The following is a 16,222-nucleotide window of genomic DNA, read 5'->3' as shown; positions in this document are numbered from 1 at the left end:
CGGGTCAATCTCCACGCCTCATTTTTCACCCCAAAGAGCTATAGATTGTTTGTCAAATTTCTCAAGTACAAATCGAATTCTCATTAAGATAGTTGGTTGATTAAGATTTAATTTCCCTTGGTTAGCCTGGTGGGACGAACAAACAGCAGTTTGGCCAAGCCACCAGGTCTCTGCTAAATTTAGTCATCACACATTAATCGAAAAATTCTAAAAGCAATTCGTTTTTGAAATAGTAGTACAAATGAGCCGTACAGTGTTCTCAATCTCAATATCTTTTGGGGGAAATATTGACTGGTGGTCATATGAATCATTCTTTAGTTAAATTATGAATAGTATAGTAAAAGAGGACAATTGCGTGCGTAAGCTTACCCAATTCCATGTCAGTGTTTAAAGAAAGAGCAATATTGTGCAGTTCGATGGATTGCAAAGATGAAATTTATTTTATTTACCAAGGCAAGTCAGTTAAGAACAAATTCTTATTTTCAATGATGGCCTAGGAACAGTGGGTTAACTGCCTGTTCAGGGGCAGAACGACAGATTTGTACCTTGTCAGCTTGGGGATTTGAACTTGCAACCTTCTGGTTACTAGTCCAACATTCTAACCACTAGGCTACCCTGCCGATCGGTCAATGAACAGGTTTATGGCTGAACTATCTAGGAAAACTATCATGTGGGAAATAACGTGGCATAACAGACATCTTATTTAACACCAACCATTTAATCACTACAAATTATGAAATAATGACAGTGTTTCTCATAAAGGGACACTTTCGTGGTCCGTGTGAAATCCTCCACCCAATAATCACCACATTGCAGAGGATGATATTTACAGTGTGCACATAATCATGTCGCTATAGTAGGAAACATATTCAACTTTTTACAAGGCTTCTTTCTTCAAAGACGTATTATGTCTAGTCAGTGTGCAAATTGCATAGTGTTTCATAGAACCTATTACTGTGATTATAATTACTGGGACAATACATAGCCTGGGTGTCAAAGTCTATGCAATTCTGAAGAGATCCCTCCTGATTGTGACATAATATCATCACCTGAACAGCTTTCATTTGACTGGATGTAATGTGCACAGATTCACCCTTATATATTCACATTAGCTCTATAAGTGTGTGTCTGTGTGTACGCAAGTGTAGAAGTGTGGAATTGGTATGCTTTTTAGAATTAGTTCAATTCAGTTATCCATGTTTAAATGTCGCCTTTGGGAACAACAGTGTTCTGAGTGAGAGTGCACCTAATTAACTATCAACATTAAATATCACAATTCCCTTAAATTTTTCATGAGGCCTATTTTCCAACAATGCAGCTTTCAGGGCTGGGAATCAATATTTCAGAATGTGCATTTTTCATCACTTCAGTGTAGAAAGCCTAGGTGCATTATTCATATCAGTTACAAGGAAAGTCTAAAAGTGACATTTTTGATATACTGTTTAATAAACACAAGGGTGAGTTTATGAGATGTGCTGATGGATCCTCCGACATGTCTCAGCTATGCTGCATAGCCAACAAGCAGGAAGTTTAGTCATTGAACAGAACAGAACAATTTTCTCTCTGAAGTCGTGCATAACACCCCCATATTGCTTTTAAATTGCATCTGTTGGAGTGTTTCTCTCTCCTCTCCTCTCCTCTCCAAACTCATATTCAGTCTCTTTCATTAGCAGGTTCTCTAAAAATCCCACCTTGAGACCTCTTTCTCTTCATCAACACTCTCTGTTTTGCTCATCTCGTTGACATCGAAACTCTGGCTTCTATCTTCTGCCCGTGTTGTCTCCTCCACTGAACTTCTCTCACACTCCTTTTCTTGTTCCCTCTCTTCGATTATCTTCACTAGCCTATGGAACTTCTGGTCCAACTCATCTACCGCTTCCCTCCCTCTCTCCTCCTCCCTCTCACCCTCGCTTTCCAGTGAGCTCAGTGACCCGGCCCGGGAGTCCCCCCCCTCAAACTCATAGGTTTGCAGTGAGTCGTAGGGTGGCTGGGATAGGTCAGTCACCTGGTCCAAACGGTGCTTCAGGAAGTCCTCCATCCTCAAAGGCAGGGAGGGGTTACAGTTAGCCCCACCCTTTGCCCCTGCCCTGTTAGACACCAGGCCCCGGGCACAGCCCCACCCCCTGCCGTATCCCAGCATGCCTCCAGAGAGGCTCCTACCAAGCACGTACATGTTCAGGAATTCTGCACTGCCTGGATACAAAGTAGTCCCGGTCACAGGTATCCCTCCACTGCCCTGGTTTAGTGAACCCACAATGCTGTATGTTGACTCCCCCAGTGTGTTAGTGTGGGTGTGACTGCTATTTACTTGGCCAACACCAACAGTGTCTTCATTCTTCTCTGAGCTGGGGAGAGTAGAGGAATCTGTGTCTGTGTCATCTACTGCAGAGCTGGAAGCTCCAGTAGTGGTGGTGGTCTGTGAGGGAGAGGACTCTGTCTTGTTCTCCTGCTGCTCTGAGGAAGAGATGCTACTGCTGTGACTCTGGGAGCATGAGCCATTTGGGACAGAGTAGGTCAGAACCAGTGCTTCATCTGTCAGTACAGACTCAGGCTGTGTCTGGGGAGGAAATACACAATGATTTTATGAGGAATTATAAATACTTCTGAGGGAGATAATAACAACATTATTACACCCATTATATATGAAAGTTAATATCTCACCCTGATTGGTCCCTGATCCGGATGCAGCTGCTGATGCTGGTTGTCAGTGTTGGTCTCCCTGCTTCCCTCTATCTCTGTGGGTCTGCTGTCAGCCATCATGCTCTCTGGTTCTTCTCTGCTGGGGAACCGTGGCTCAGCAGGATTGAGATGAACCGTTCCAGGCTCTAGCAGATCAAATGTGCCCTGGTTCTGGATGACTAGGGAATTATTAACGTTACCCTTCTGATGGCCAGGGCGCCCATAGGTTTCCATCAGTTTGGCCAGCTGCAGACCCGACTGGAATGGAGTGGGCCCCTCGGGAAGGTCTCTGAGGACAGGCAGGGTGTGGATGCTGTAGCAGAGGTGTCCGTACACAGGAGTTGAGCCTGGATGCCTGGGGTCCAAAGCAGAGTGTGGGGTCCGGCTCCAGCTGTACGTCCTAGCCCTGGCCTGATTCTGCTGGGTGTACCATCTGGGCGAAGAGATGAGCATAAGGCAGAGGAACACACATGCACGCAAATACACACACAGACACATGCCCTCACACACACTACACAAACCAACGTCACAGCTCACATGTTCCTGCTGTCCTGCATGCGCTGTACTCTGTGCATGCTCTGGAGCGCGGTGATGTCAAAGGCAGCAGTGTCTGCCTCCCCTCCCCCTTCGTCATCGTAGGTAATGATGTTCTCCCTCACATCATCCTCCTCAAATGGGGAGTGGGAGTCTCGCTTCTGATGCCGCAGAGACAGAGACAGAGTACACACCACTAGGGAGGCAGGGAGGGAGAGGGAGAGAGAGAGAGAGAGAGAGAGAGGGAGAGGGAGAGGGAGAGAGGTACATGATCGTAAATACCACACACTGCTGTCCATTTCATGGGATACAGATCTTCAGATAGAAGGACAGACAACGAATAGACAGACAGATATACAGTATAGTGCAAACAGTACAAACAGGCATGTACTATACATTGATTTGACAGTAGTCCTACTACACAGAGAGTCTTACCCAGCAGGGTGGTGACACAGGCCAGCAGGGCCAGCAAGGTGACCATACTGAAGAAGAGTGATGGAGAGGCGGAGGGCAGGGGCAGACATACTGTCCGTCTCTCCCAGCCCCTGTCCCTCTGCCTGCCCCTCTCCTCGGCCTGCATGCCTCCTCTCAGACATGGACACACGGTCACGGTGACCGTCCCGGTGTTGGTGAGGCCGGACGCCCCATCCCGCAGCACGATGGGCACGTACAGGGTGAGGAGGGAGGAGGAGAAGCCAGCGAGGGGCTGCAGGGCCGACTGGAGCACCAGTCTCGCTGTGGCACCTGGGGTTAAATGAGACAGTAACACCAGAAACACAAGCCAGTCGTCAGGTCACTGGTACAGGAATGCCATTCTCCAGTTGCAATTAATATTAGAAGTTTGACAGGCTATATAGGCTATACTATGAGATGTAGGCACACTGTCATCAAGCATGTCAAAAAAAGAATCCTGTTGCAGAATTTCTGATTTGACATGCATTAGGCAGAGGGCTGAGGAGGGTGACAGTTTGACACGGAGGTTGAACATTGCTAGAGGGCACCTCCAATCTCCCTGATGGTGAGGTTTAGAGCCGAACTGGACTCTGGAGGGATGCTGAAGTGGACTGTGGCGTCCTGTCCCCCCTGGTCCCTATCCACCGCCCGCAGTACCTGAACAACCTGGGAGACAGAGCAGAGAGAGGAGGACTTCTGTTGAACCTCACAGTCACAGAACTGAGCCAATGGCATTGAAGAAAAAGAAGTCAGCCAATGGCATTAGAGAAAAAGAACTCAGCCAATGGCAGGCTAGAGAAACAGGACACAGTGATCTGACATCAGTTCCAATTTAATAAGAATTAGACATTAAAAGGAATAGGAAATCTTCAAAGGCTTCTAAAGTGTATTGTCCTCTAAAGAGTGGAGTATAAAACATGCATTATGGTTATCAGCATGCGGGGCTATAGATAGATAGACTGATAAAGTGCAGTGTCAGAGTTACGTAGGTAGGTAAGTGTTAGCAGCAGCACTGACCTGTCCAGGGGTACTGGAGTCACACACAGACGTTGTGTACTGCCTGTCCAACTCTGGTGCATTATCATTCTGGTCCAGTGTCTCTATGGCAACCACAACTCTGGTCACAAGGTTAGGATTGTCTGGAACAGGGAAGGAGTGCCTGGTGAGTTCAACATCAACTTCATTACAGCTTTTCACAGCTCTCACCCCAGGGCTACAATGAGTGATATGGGGGGAAAACATGACTGTAGTAAGCCAGAGTGTCTGTATTTCCTGGGGGCGGCTGAAGCTGAGAGGAGGGGGGGGGGGGCTCATACCTCTCTGTGTGGCGATGACAGTGATATTATGCCACTGCTCGCGCTCCCGGTCCAACTCCATCACCGTGGTGATAAGGCCGCTGTCAGATGCTATACGGAACAGAGCCTCAGGGTCAGACTGAGGGTCAATAGAGTACCTGAGAGAGTGACGGGGGTGGGGGGAGAAAATGTGAGTGAGTGAAGGACAGATTGATTGACTGACTGACGGACGGACTGGCTGAGTGTAGGCTACCTGATGTTGGAGCTTTGTCCCGTGTCTGGGTCCACAGCAGATACCCGACCCACGCTGCAGACAGGAGGACAGTTCTCAGGCACATCTAGACGGTAACGTGACCGGGAGAAGCGTGGGGGCTCGTCTGCATTGAGGACCATGACCCGTACGTTCGCCCGGTCCTTAAAGGGACCCTTCCGTAGGAACCGTGCGTCCACTATGGGATTCATAACCTCCACTGAGAACGAGTAGGAACCGCACCTCTCATAGTCGAGCAGCTGAGGAGAGAAATACAGTACAACCAATTAGATTTGGCTTATGTCCTTCCCTATAACCAGCTTTGTCTACTAATTCTCTCTTTCTCCTTTGCTCGAACACTCTCTTCTTCTTTTCATCGTGCCCCTTCCCCTACCCTTGTTCCATAATTCATTTGCTCCCATGTTGATTCATCATTCCCACATTCTATCTCATACTCTCACCCTCATCTCACACACTTTGTTAAATGGAGCTTGCGATGCCCCATGTACTCGACACCACACAGAGGAAAACACAGGCTCACAACCTATTTTCTGGTTGGCGATTTCCAATTCAACTGCTAGATGGAATCTTCCATTTTTCAAATAGCTGTGCATAAATTCCAGGGTATTTGGATCTCTTTTTTTGTCTATTTCCAAGCAAACCAAGGTGAGATATGTTTTGTTTAAGTTAATTAAGTTTGTGACATTGCCTGCAATCACACAACAGGATTGCTAGGAAGAATGACTGAGGAAAAAAAACGTTAAAATACTGTTTCCAGACCAAATATTTCTTTATTCAAAGCATCCTATTATCAGACCTGATTGTTGCTGACTGAAGTCTCTGCAGGCAACACTGTCCTGCTGTTTTCTATGTCTTTCACTGAATTAACTTCCTGGTTAGAGTAGCTTGGAGGAGCAATGCTTAGTTTAGCCTCTCATTTTACACCATTGTGGATGTTTTTTGACTTGAGTCTGATTAAGAGCTATATAACTTATTGCTCACCTTGTTTAACACAATGACAGCCTCTTGGTCTCTTCCGGTGATGTTAAATGTGTCCCCCTCCTCTCCGTCCAGGATGGTATATTCCAGCATGGCGTTCTCTCCCAGATCAGCATCTGTGGCCGAGAGGCGACCCACCTCCACCCCTGGTGCTGCCAGCTCAGAGATAGAGAACGACCAGGCACCTACAGCGAGGGAGAGAGAACGAGAGAAAGAGAGAGAGCAAGAGAGAGAGAGAGAGCGAGAGAACGAGACCACACAGATGAGTCACAGGGCATAGACAAACCATTTAGATCCTAAAATGTTTACAGTAATGATGAAAACCAGGGAAGCCTAGTGGTTAGAGCGTTGGACTAGTAACCGGAAGGTTGCAAGTTCAAATCCATGAGCTGACAAGGTACAAATCTGTCGTTCTGCCCCTGAACAGGCAGTTAACCCACTGTTCCTAGGCCGTCATTGAAAATAAGAACTAGTTCTTAACTGACTTGCCTGGTTAAATAAAGGTAAAAGGAAAAAAAGGGGGAAAAAAGCCAAAGTGTCCTGTATCCAAGGAAACAGCAGCCAAAGTGCAGTAGTCTGTGACAGGGTTTGGTAGTTGCCTGGCTCTCTTTGATTCTACACAGTAAGTGACTAACTCTAGTATTCCTACCATGGTCTCCCTCTAAACAGTATGGAAAGGACACACCTTCATCTAATGACACTTGTTAATAATTCAAAGCTTTGCGAATTCAACACACACGTCTCTATCTCCACAGATGAAACAAATATGTTTGTTTAGACTTACCCTGCATTAGTGTCAGATAGAGAATCATGAACATGGCTACAGTAGGACAGCTATAGTGCCTAATAAATACTGTGCATTTGGAATTATGAAATTGCTTGCGAGAGAGAGGGGGGGGGGGTGAAGTCAAGAAAGAGAGGAAGGGGAGAGTGTGACAGAGAGAGAAGGACATATATTACAGAGGAATGTATTGTATGACTGAGAATGTTACATTCTGTAGTGATTCTACTGTCTGTTGGAGCAGAAACAACTGGATGGCAAATAAAATATGAATAGAATAGAATGCAGAAGCGCTTGGATAAGAAAAAACTTTATGATCTCTCACTGTTTTTCTGGAAGAGCTTCGTGTTGAGAAATCTCATAATATGTTATCAACTCAGATGGTGATGAAGATGACGGTGAGGAGGAGGAAGAAGAGATAAGCAGCTCATTCATGGAATTGAATCATTAGTTTGCAATGAGGAAATACGAGCCATATGCACACATCAAGGAACACTCCATAAAATGGCTTCAAAATCCACTATAAGCACAGCGCTGCTGTGTGACAATCCTGGCAGAGAAGATCCTAAAGGTGCTGATAGTAGCAGCGAGAGATCAGTCCACCATCACAAGTGCCACATTGCAAGGCATTTCATCACTCTAATCATACACATACACACACACACACACAAAAATCAGACAAGCACACATGCAAAATCAAACACACAAGATCACACACACGCACACGCAAAATCACGCGCAGACACACACAGAAACACGCACAGAGAGAGAGAGAGAGAATACAGAAATATGTCCTAAGAATATTTCAACTGGAGTTATAGAAGTTGAAAGCCATAACCGCAATAGCATGACAATGGCCAATAACAAAACCATAACTGTAATGTTCTCACTCTTTCTGAAGTGAGGGGGGTTGTCGTTGACGTCACTCAGCCTCACAGTGACTGTGGTCGTCCCTGACATCCCCCCCAGGTGCCCCCCCATGTCTTTGGCCTCAAGGACGACCAGATAGGTGTCCTGACTCTCCCTGTCCATGTCAGTTACAGCAGTACGCAGGACACCTGGCAGAGAGGACGATGAGAGGACAGTACATAAGCACATGATGCATTACATTACATCACAGCTGAAGGGACAAGCAGACCTAAATGCTGTAGTGGGATGAGTCACCTGCTTTAATGTCACATATAGCCATGTCACAAGCCTTTATGTCAGGGGTAGGCGACAAGATTCAACCCCGGGCAGTTTCTGTCGGAGAGGATGTTCGGGGGAGCCAGAACATAATTATAATATTTTTAGACTACAAATTGAACACAACTAAGCCCAAAAGGAGATTGTATTTACATTAAGACATGATTACATATCTCTCTTTTTTTATTAGAACAAATTTTGGACCGCAGGCTACCTGTTGCTGACCCCTGCTTTATGTAGAGTACACAGAATACATACAGACCACAGAAGTTACACCATGTGATATTTTTACAAATCAAAGGGGCATACTGTAGTGTCAGTTCATCAGCATGGCTACCATATGGTTAACATGTAGCTTGATAAGAGTCTGCATTGCAGGCCCACCAGACCTGTCTGAGGATCCACAGAGAAATACTGCTGGCCCTGGGTCACAGCATACACCAGCCTGGCACTGTTACCATACGTAGGGTCGTCTGCATCCGTGGCTGTCACCTGGATTATGGATGTACCTGTTAGAGAGAGATGGATTGGTGAGACTTCAGGAATGACTAATAAGCCCTTGAGGCAGCTTGTCTAGACTGTAATGTAAATCACAGATCAAGACTGAAGCTCTGTCTGTCACATGTAATACCTATATTGGCCATCTCGGGCACGGTGGTGCTGTATGGCTCGTTCTGGAAGACAGGAGGGTTGTCATTGATGTCCTGCACTCTGATGATGAACATGGACGAGGGTTCGAGGGCGTGGCCCGTCTGCCGGTCGGTTACCGTGGCAATGAGGCGGTACTGGTCCTTCTCTTCTCGGTCCAGGGATTTGGTGACGTGGATGTTGCCCGTGTTCCCATCGATGACAAACACAGACCCCACCCCCTCTCCTTCTAAAATGTACTTGGTACGCCCATCACCTCGGTCCATATCTGTGTGCAGCTGCAGGAGATATATGTGTATAGAGAGAGAAGTATAAAGTCATAAAATATCTATGGATTCTGCATTGAGCCTTGCCTAATGAGTGGCTTCAGTTCTCTATGATCCTTTCTCTAAAAAGAGGGTTTACAGTTGAACTTATGCTTTGTTGTTTGACATATTGTGTCCAAGCCACCACTGACTCAGAAAATGCATCCCTCATTTGCGTAATTGATCATCTACCTAAACAATAGTTTGTGAAATCAGCGGTTGAATCAAGTCCAAGATGTGGTGTTCAGTCAGTGTGAATTGAATGGCACCAGGTGTGAAGGGGACAGAGGGGGCCAGAATGTGTACTGATGCGTACAGCTAATTAACTCATTGGACCAAATAGGCCACCGGGGGATTGTTAGGGGGTGAGAGCACATGACTGTGGACAGTGGCCCCCAAATGTCGCTCTGTCTGTCTTCTGTTCTGTCCATCTGTCTGTTTTCGTTCCCTCTCTGAATCCATCTGTTTGCATGTCTATGTATCTCTACCTTTGTCTGTCACCCTCTCTCTCTCTCAATTCAATTCAAGGGGCATTATTGGCATGGGAAACGTGTTTACATTGCCAAAGCAAGTGGCAATAGAAAATAAACAAAAGTGAAATTAAAAATTAACATTTCAAAATGTCATATTACAGTGGGGTAAAAAAAGTATTTAGTCAGCAACCAATTGTGCAAGTATCCCACTTAAAAAGATGAGAGAGGCCTGTAATTTTCATCATAGGTACACTTCAACTATGACAGACAAAATGAGAAAAAAATTCCAGAAAATCACATTGTAGGATTTTTAATGAATTTATTTGCAAATTATTAAATACTTTTTTGCTCCACTGTATGTCTATATACAGTGTTGTAACGATATGCAAATTGTTAAAGTAAAAAAGGGAAAATAAATAAACATAAATATGGGTTGTATTTACAATGGTGTTTGTTCTTCACTGGTTGCACTTTTCTTGCGGCAACAGGTCACAAATCTTGCTGCTGTGATGGCACACTGTGGTATTTCACCCAATATATTTTGGAGTTCATCAAATTTGGATATGTTTTCAAATTCTTTGCGGGTCTGTGTAATCTGAGGGAAATATGTGTCTCTAATATGGTCATACATTTGGCAGGAGGTTAGGAAGTGCAACTCAGTTTACACTTTTGTGGGCAGTGTGCACATAGCCTGTCTTCTCTTGAGAGCCAGGTCTGCATATGGCGGCCTTTCTCAATAGCAAGGCTATGCTCACTGTCATGACTATCCTGACCAGGTCAGGATACAGGAGACCACAACCCTACAGATTATCTCTCAACCCCAACAGAGGAGGAGAGATCTAGGGGTCTGAAGATGTGGGGGTTTTATGACCCCTCACGCCCCTGGTAAATCTTAGGCCACACAACATTCCTGTGTCCCCTCAATATGGAGAACCAACCTCAGAACATTGAACATGCAATAAAGGGACTTTGGAACAATGGTTTCTGTCAGCCACAATGGTGGTCATGACGATAGATGGAATATGAAAATGTATGTCATTTTTGTTTTGTTATTAAAGGTTAATAGATGATGTTATTACGAAAACATTGTAACGTTAAGAGTTTTCCTAGTATATGTTTGATGTTTATACATTGTATGTTGTGTGGAAAATGTCCAAATCAAAGAGAATTTTTTGGTAAAGATTAAATGTAAAGTTAGTTGTCTAAAATTGGATTTGAGTAAAATCTAGACCTTGCTCTTAACTTGGTACGCCCAGAGAATTGCCCTAAAGGCGGTTACGCCCAAATCTGACCCGAGGTTATAAAACCTGTGAGTGAAGAATTAACAGATGAGACTAAGTGACCCAAGCTGCAGTCAAGGTCTAAAATGTCAACAATCCCAAAATGCAACACAAATTTGAAGACAAAGAAATATTTTTCTACCCAAGCTACAGATGAGTAGCTGTGTCTAAGCGGGTGAATTCAAGTCGAACCACCTAGCCTCCACTCCCCATCGAATCGTGGTATCAACACTGTTTCATTCCTACGCTGTGAGCTCTGAGCTACAGAGCTGGCTGTCCTCAGAAGAGCCCTTCCAGAGCAAAGGGTGAGGGAACAGACACCTAAGCCAAAAGGACACTGACATCGTGAGGACAACCAGAGAGTTGCATCGGAGAAGTGTGTCATTGAGCAGCCTGAATGCTCCATGCGGAGAATCCACAGAGACCTTCCCCACGTAATTACATCATTATATGCTGACCCATAGGAGCGGCAGTTTGGGGCAAGGCTAGGGTTAGAATAAGCATAGCTGACAAATTCACCCAAATGTATATTTCTCTCGTGTACTTTCTTTTTTTTCTCTCTCTTTTAAATCCCCATTTTGGGTAACACACACCATAGTGTGTTGGCCCGTTATACTAAGTTCTAAACAATAGCCTAGAATGTGTTTTTGTGTATGTATCTTTTATCATCATTTTAGCTTTCTAGTAAATAAATACTCAACTAAAATTGGTGTGGTAGGAACTCATTGGTGAGACCCGGGTCCGTGCAGATTCCCGGATTATGTGTTGTTCAGAACGAGACTGTAGAGGTAACTGATTAATTAGCGGCTGTTGTAAAATCGATATTCTGATATTCTTTTAGTTAATTTGGGAAATAGAAACTCAATAAAACAAATTTCCCATGGTGCCCCAGGTTAATGAGTTAATAATTGGTTGATTCAGTTAATCACGCAATTAGAATCCTTTAATCATTCGATGAGCAACAGTCGTCACGTTAACTAATACAACGTCAGGACATCACTGAGTCTGTACATAGTCAAAGCTTTCCTTAAGTTTGGGTCAGTCACAGTGGTCAGGTATTCTGCCACTGTGTACTCTCTGTTTAGGGCGAAATAGCATTATAGTTTGCTCTGTTTTTTTGTAAATTCTTTCCAATGTGTCAAGTAATTATCTTTTTGTTTTCTCATGATTTGTTTGAGTCTAATTGTGTTGCTATCCTGGGGCTCTGTGTCTGTTTGTGTTTGTGAACAGAGCCCCAGGACCAGCTTGCTTAGGGGACTCTTCTCCACGTCCATCTCTCTGTAGGTGACGGCTTTGTTATGGAAGGTTTGGGAATCACTTCCTTTTAGGTGGTTGTAGAATTGAACGGCTCTTTTCTGGATTTTGATAATTAGCGGGTATCGGATTAATTCTCCTCTGCATGGTCTCATTTTGATGTTTGTCCCATTTAGTGAATTCTTGGTTGGTGAGCGGACACCAGACCTCACAACCATAAAGGGCAATGAGTTCTATAACTGATTCAAGTATTTTTTTGCCAGATCCTAATTGGTATATCAAATGTTATGTTCCTTTTGATGGCATAGAAGGCCCTTCTTGCCTTGTCTCTCAGATCGGTTACAGCTTTGTGGAAGTTACCTATGGTGCTGATGTTAAGGCCGAGGTATGTATAGTTTTTTGTGTGCTCTAGGGCAACAGTGTTGTTTTTGTGTTCCTGGCGACTGGACATTTTATGGAACACCATTATTTTTGTCATCGCTGAAGATCTAGGTGCAGAAGATCCCCCTCCTTGGTTGGGGACAGAAGCACCAGATCATCAGCAAATAGTAGACCTTTGACTTCATATTCTAGTTGGGTGAGGCCAGGTGCCCTCGCCAATTTGTTGATATATATGTTGAAGAGGGTGGGGCTTAAGCTGCTTCCCTGTCTCACCCCAAGGTCTTGTGGAAAGAAATGTGTTTTTTGATAATTTTAACCGCACACTTATTGTTTGTGTACATTGATTTTATAATGCCGTATGTTTTTCCCCCAACACCGCTTTCCATCATTTTGTGTCAAAACTTTTTGAAATCAAAAAGCATGAGAAGACTTTGCCTTTGTTTTGGTTTGTTTGTCAATTAGGGTGTGCAGGGTGAATACGTGGTCTGTCATAAGGTATTTTGGTAAAAAGCCAATTTGACATTTGCTCAGTACATTGTTTTCACTGTGGAAATGCACAGGTCTGCTGTTAATGATAACGCAAGATTGCTGTTGACACATATTATTGTTATTCTGATCTTTTCGTTTTTTGGGGGGGTGGGGCATTTCTCTTAAAACTACATTGTTGGTTAAGGGCTTGTAAGTAAGCATTTCACTGTAAGTTGTATTCGGCGCATGTGATAAATACAATTTGATTTGATATCCCATGGTAGTTATTGGGGTGAAATTTGTCTCTCTTTCTGAGAACGCACCTCTGACAGTCCATCTGCCCATCTGTTCCTCTCTTTCTGTCTGTCTACCTGTCTCTGTGTGTCTGCCCATTTTACTTTGCAGTGAAGAGTGCTAGCTTGTTCAGTATTTAATAGCAGTAGGGGGATATTACAGGGAGCTTGGTGGGTAAAAGGCCAGACACACAGAAATAGAAAGCTAAAGAGATTACTCAGCCTTCATCACACAAGGAAGGCTTTCTGACCAGGAACCTTCACATCTTGCTCCACTTAAGGCACTTCTGCACATGCTCATAATCCACTAGGCTTACTCACATCCCATCCTTTCCTCCCCTCCGCTGCAGACCCTCCATCTTAGACCAACACAAGCTCTGTCTAATGAACCACAACCGATTGTTTTAACTATAGTAAGTAGCATGGGTTGTTTAATATTTGCAGAGCAATATTACTGCAGGTTTTCACATCAATTAAGGTCTGTATATATACTGTAGGTTCTTTCATATGGAAACAGCTTTGTGGTCTCTGTGGTTATTACATTTTTCACATGAGAATTACGCACAAGCCAAGCCATGGGCAAGGAAAATTGTTAATATTATTATGTGACATAAGCCTGGAGAGAGCAAGCATAAGAAAGTATTATGGCCCCTAGGCCTTTAATCACATAGCTGTGCATTTATTCTAGCCAAGAATACCAAAATGGTGCATAAAAACATTGGTATACATGTCAACTGTAATTCATAAACCCTGTGTGTATACAGCCAAGTGTGTCTGTGTGCAACTGTGATATGTGTGTTAGAGAGAGCGAGTCAGTGTGTGTGTGTGTTAGAGAGAGCGAGTCAGTGTGTGTCTGTGTGTATGTGTGTAGTTGAGCGTGCAGTTAGGGATTAAAGAAACACACGATAACAGACAGTAAGAAATGCTATATATTCTTCCTCCTTAAATCTGCTTTGATTCGGATCCCATACATCACCACGAGAGACATCTTTGTCAGTCTCCTTCCCTATCTTACTCTCCTAACACCCTTCCCTCCTAGCCCCCACACAGTCTCTCACCAACCCCTACCCTCCTAGTCTCAATCTAATTGCTAGCTCAGTCCTGCTGTGCATCAGTCGCCATGGCAAAAAAATGTTCCTCTGTGGGGTTGAAACTTAACCAATCCACAAAAACACATGTTTTTTTGTTGAAATGATCTCTGATAGAATTCCCAGACGGCCACTTTCCCCATGCCGTTGTCCCTCTCCCCCACTCTCTTTCATCTCAATGCTCTCTTCTCCTTGCTCTTACAGTGTTGCAGGGATCTTCAGTCCATCTTCACCTTGCTGATTTTCTCTCCCAGTAAAATTCTCATTCATTGCCATGATGTATCTTACACCCCCCCCCTCCCCCTGCTCACCGTTTCTAGCAATGTCTTTCAAACGGCATAGCACACACACTCTACACATGTATGTGAATCTGGGCATTGATGTATGTATGATCTTATCAAACTCATAGCCCTAACAAGCTGGAACATGTTTGACATAACATCCAAGCAACATCCTAGCCATCTCAAGCCCTGAATCAGACTTGCACACTTACTACAACAACAAGAAAGTGTCTCCACCGACCGCACTGCCATCCCTCCCTGACTGTATCAATAACAGGCAGAGAGGAAGATGAAACATTTACGATGTGAACACAGTGTTGGTTGGGGAGGCTCCAAACTGTGGTGTCACAATAAAGTACGCTGCCTGCTACTGTGAGTTGGCAGAGTTCCCTGTAAGCGTCACAGCTAATATAATCCACACACACACACTAAAGCTGCCAACAGATGCATTAGCAGCCCAACACTTTGCCTGTGAAGTGCTACAAGTAACTTCCACAGATCTAGATGGTTCAGGTGTGCTCTGATTTAAAACCTCCAATCATCTCATCAGCACACTGGCTGAACACTGACTTCCTGTCAGCTCTGTGGTGTTGTTGGTGTGGTGCGACCTACCATACTTATTGGCTAACCTTAATGAAGTAAAGTATGTCAACTGACTAGTAGTGTACTGAAGTGGTTCCCAAACTGTGGGGTGTGTGAAGGACCACCCCGCCCCCCTTACTCCTGGAAGTTGTAGTAGTAGAATGCACAAGGTGCTATTTGGGAATTGGGTAGTGCATCAGCAGTTTTCCTCGTCATGTCAGTCATTGCAGACCTTAGAGAGATCATTTCCAGATCAACTAGCCCGTGTCAGCTAATGCTTTTTCGCTCGTTTTTTTAGCCCATAGATTTTGTTGTAATGTTTGGGTCAATCAAACATCACATGAACACACATACATTAATTTAAGACATGGCAAAATGTGTAGAATTGTAGGAAATAAGCTTTAAATCTGCAAAATTTTCTCTCTGCCAACAAGAGGGGTGTGAACAGTGTGTGTCATAAACAGTGCTTGTGCCTATAGAAATAGACGTGGGGGGTGCCGGATGTTCACCATGAATGCTAGAATTGGGGCTTGAGTGAAAATTTTGGGAACCCCTGGTGTGCTATATCCTCAGGCTGTTGTTCTAGGAATTTACCAAAGATACATTTATGGATATTTCTGATAACACTGAAATCATACTGTACTTTAATGACATTGGTTGTGAATAGGTCTTACCCGTCCGATGAGCACTGGCTCTGGTCCTCTGTACTCCTCAATGACAAAGAACTGGTTCCACTGCCAGCTCCGCTTACGACGAGAGCGAGACCCCACCCCTGTTAGAGTTAACCCCTCCCCCCGAGAGACTAAGCCCCGCCCAGAGATACTCTCTGGGATAACTCTGAACTCTGGATGCGAGACAGTCTGGAGTTTCACATGATGCTTGGGGTCTCCATTGGCCTCTGCCTCCATGGAATGCTGGGCCTCAAGTGACTGAGTGTGAACATCCCCATTATCCACATGGTCACTCTTGGATGTAATTACATTCCATATCTTT

At 44.5% G+C, this 16,222-nt stretch overlaps 1 protein-coding gene across 1 annotated transcript; it reads right to left on the bottom strand.

The window, feature by feature from the left end:
• Window positions 1-456: 456 nt before the first annotated feature.
• On the bottom strand, window positions 457-15,983 carry LOC135556335 (cadherin-24-like). Its single transcript, XM_064989455.1, has 13 exons — window positions 15,904-15,983; window positions 8,808-9,102; window positions 8,566-8,685; window positions 7,882-8,049; window positions 6,214-6,395; window positions 5,215-5,471; window positions 4,983-5,119; window positions 4,684-4,805; window positions 4,215-4,332; window positions 3,649-3,957; window positions 3,217-3,409; window positions 2,662-3,112; window positions 457-2,557 (listed from the first exon to the last, which is right to left on the bottom strand). The coding sequence occupies exons 2-13, from the start codon at window positions 9,088-9,090 to the stop codon at window positions 1,679-1,681; spliced, it is 3,219 nt and encodes a 1,072-aa protein (XP_064845527.1). The 5' UTR covers window positions 9,091-9,102; window positions 15,904-15,983; the 3' UTR covers window positions 457-1,678.
• Window positions 15,984-16,222: the final 239 nt, after the last annotated feature.

This window comes from Oncorhynchus masou, chromosome 15, assembly GCF_036934945.1.
Source record: "Oncorhynchus masou masou isolate Uvic2021 chromosome 15, UVic_Omas_1.1, whole genome shotgun sequence".
Classification (NCBI taxonomy): Eukaryota; Metazoa; Chordata; class Actinopteri; order Salmoniformes; family Salmonidae; genus Oncorhynchus; species Oncorhynchus masou.
The sequence above is the reverse complement of the archived record's forward strand: the minus strand, read 5'-3'. Positions and strand labels throughout refer to the sequence as shown.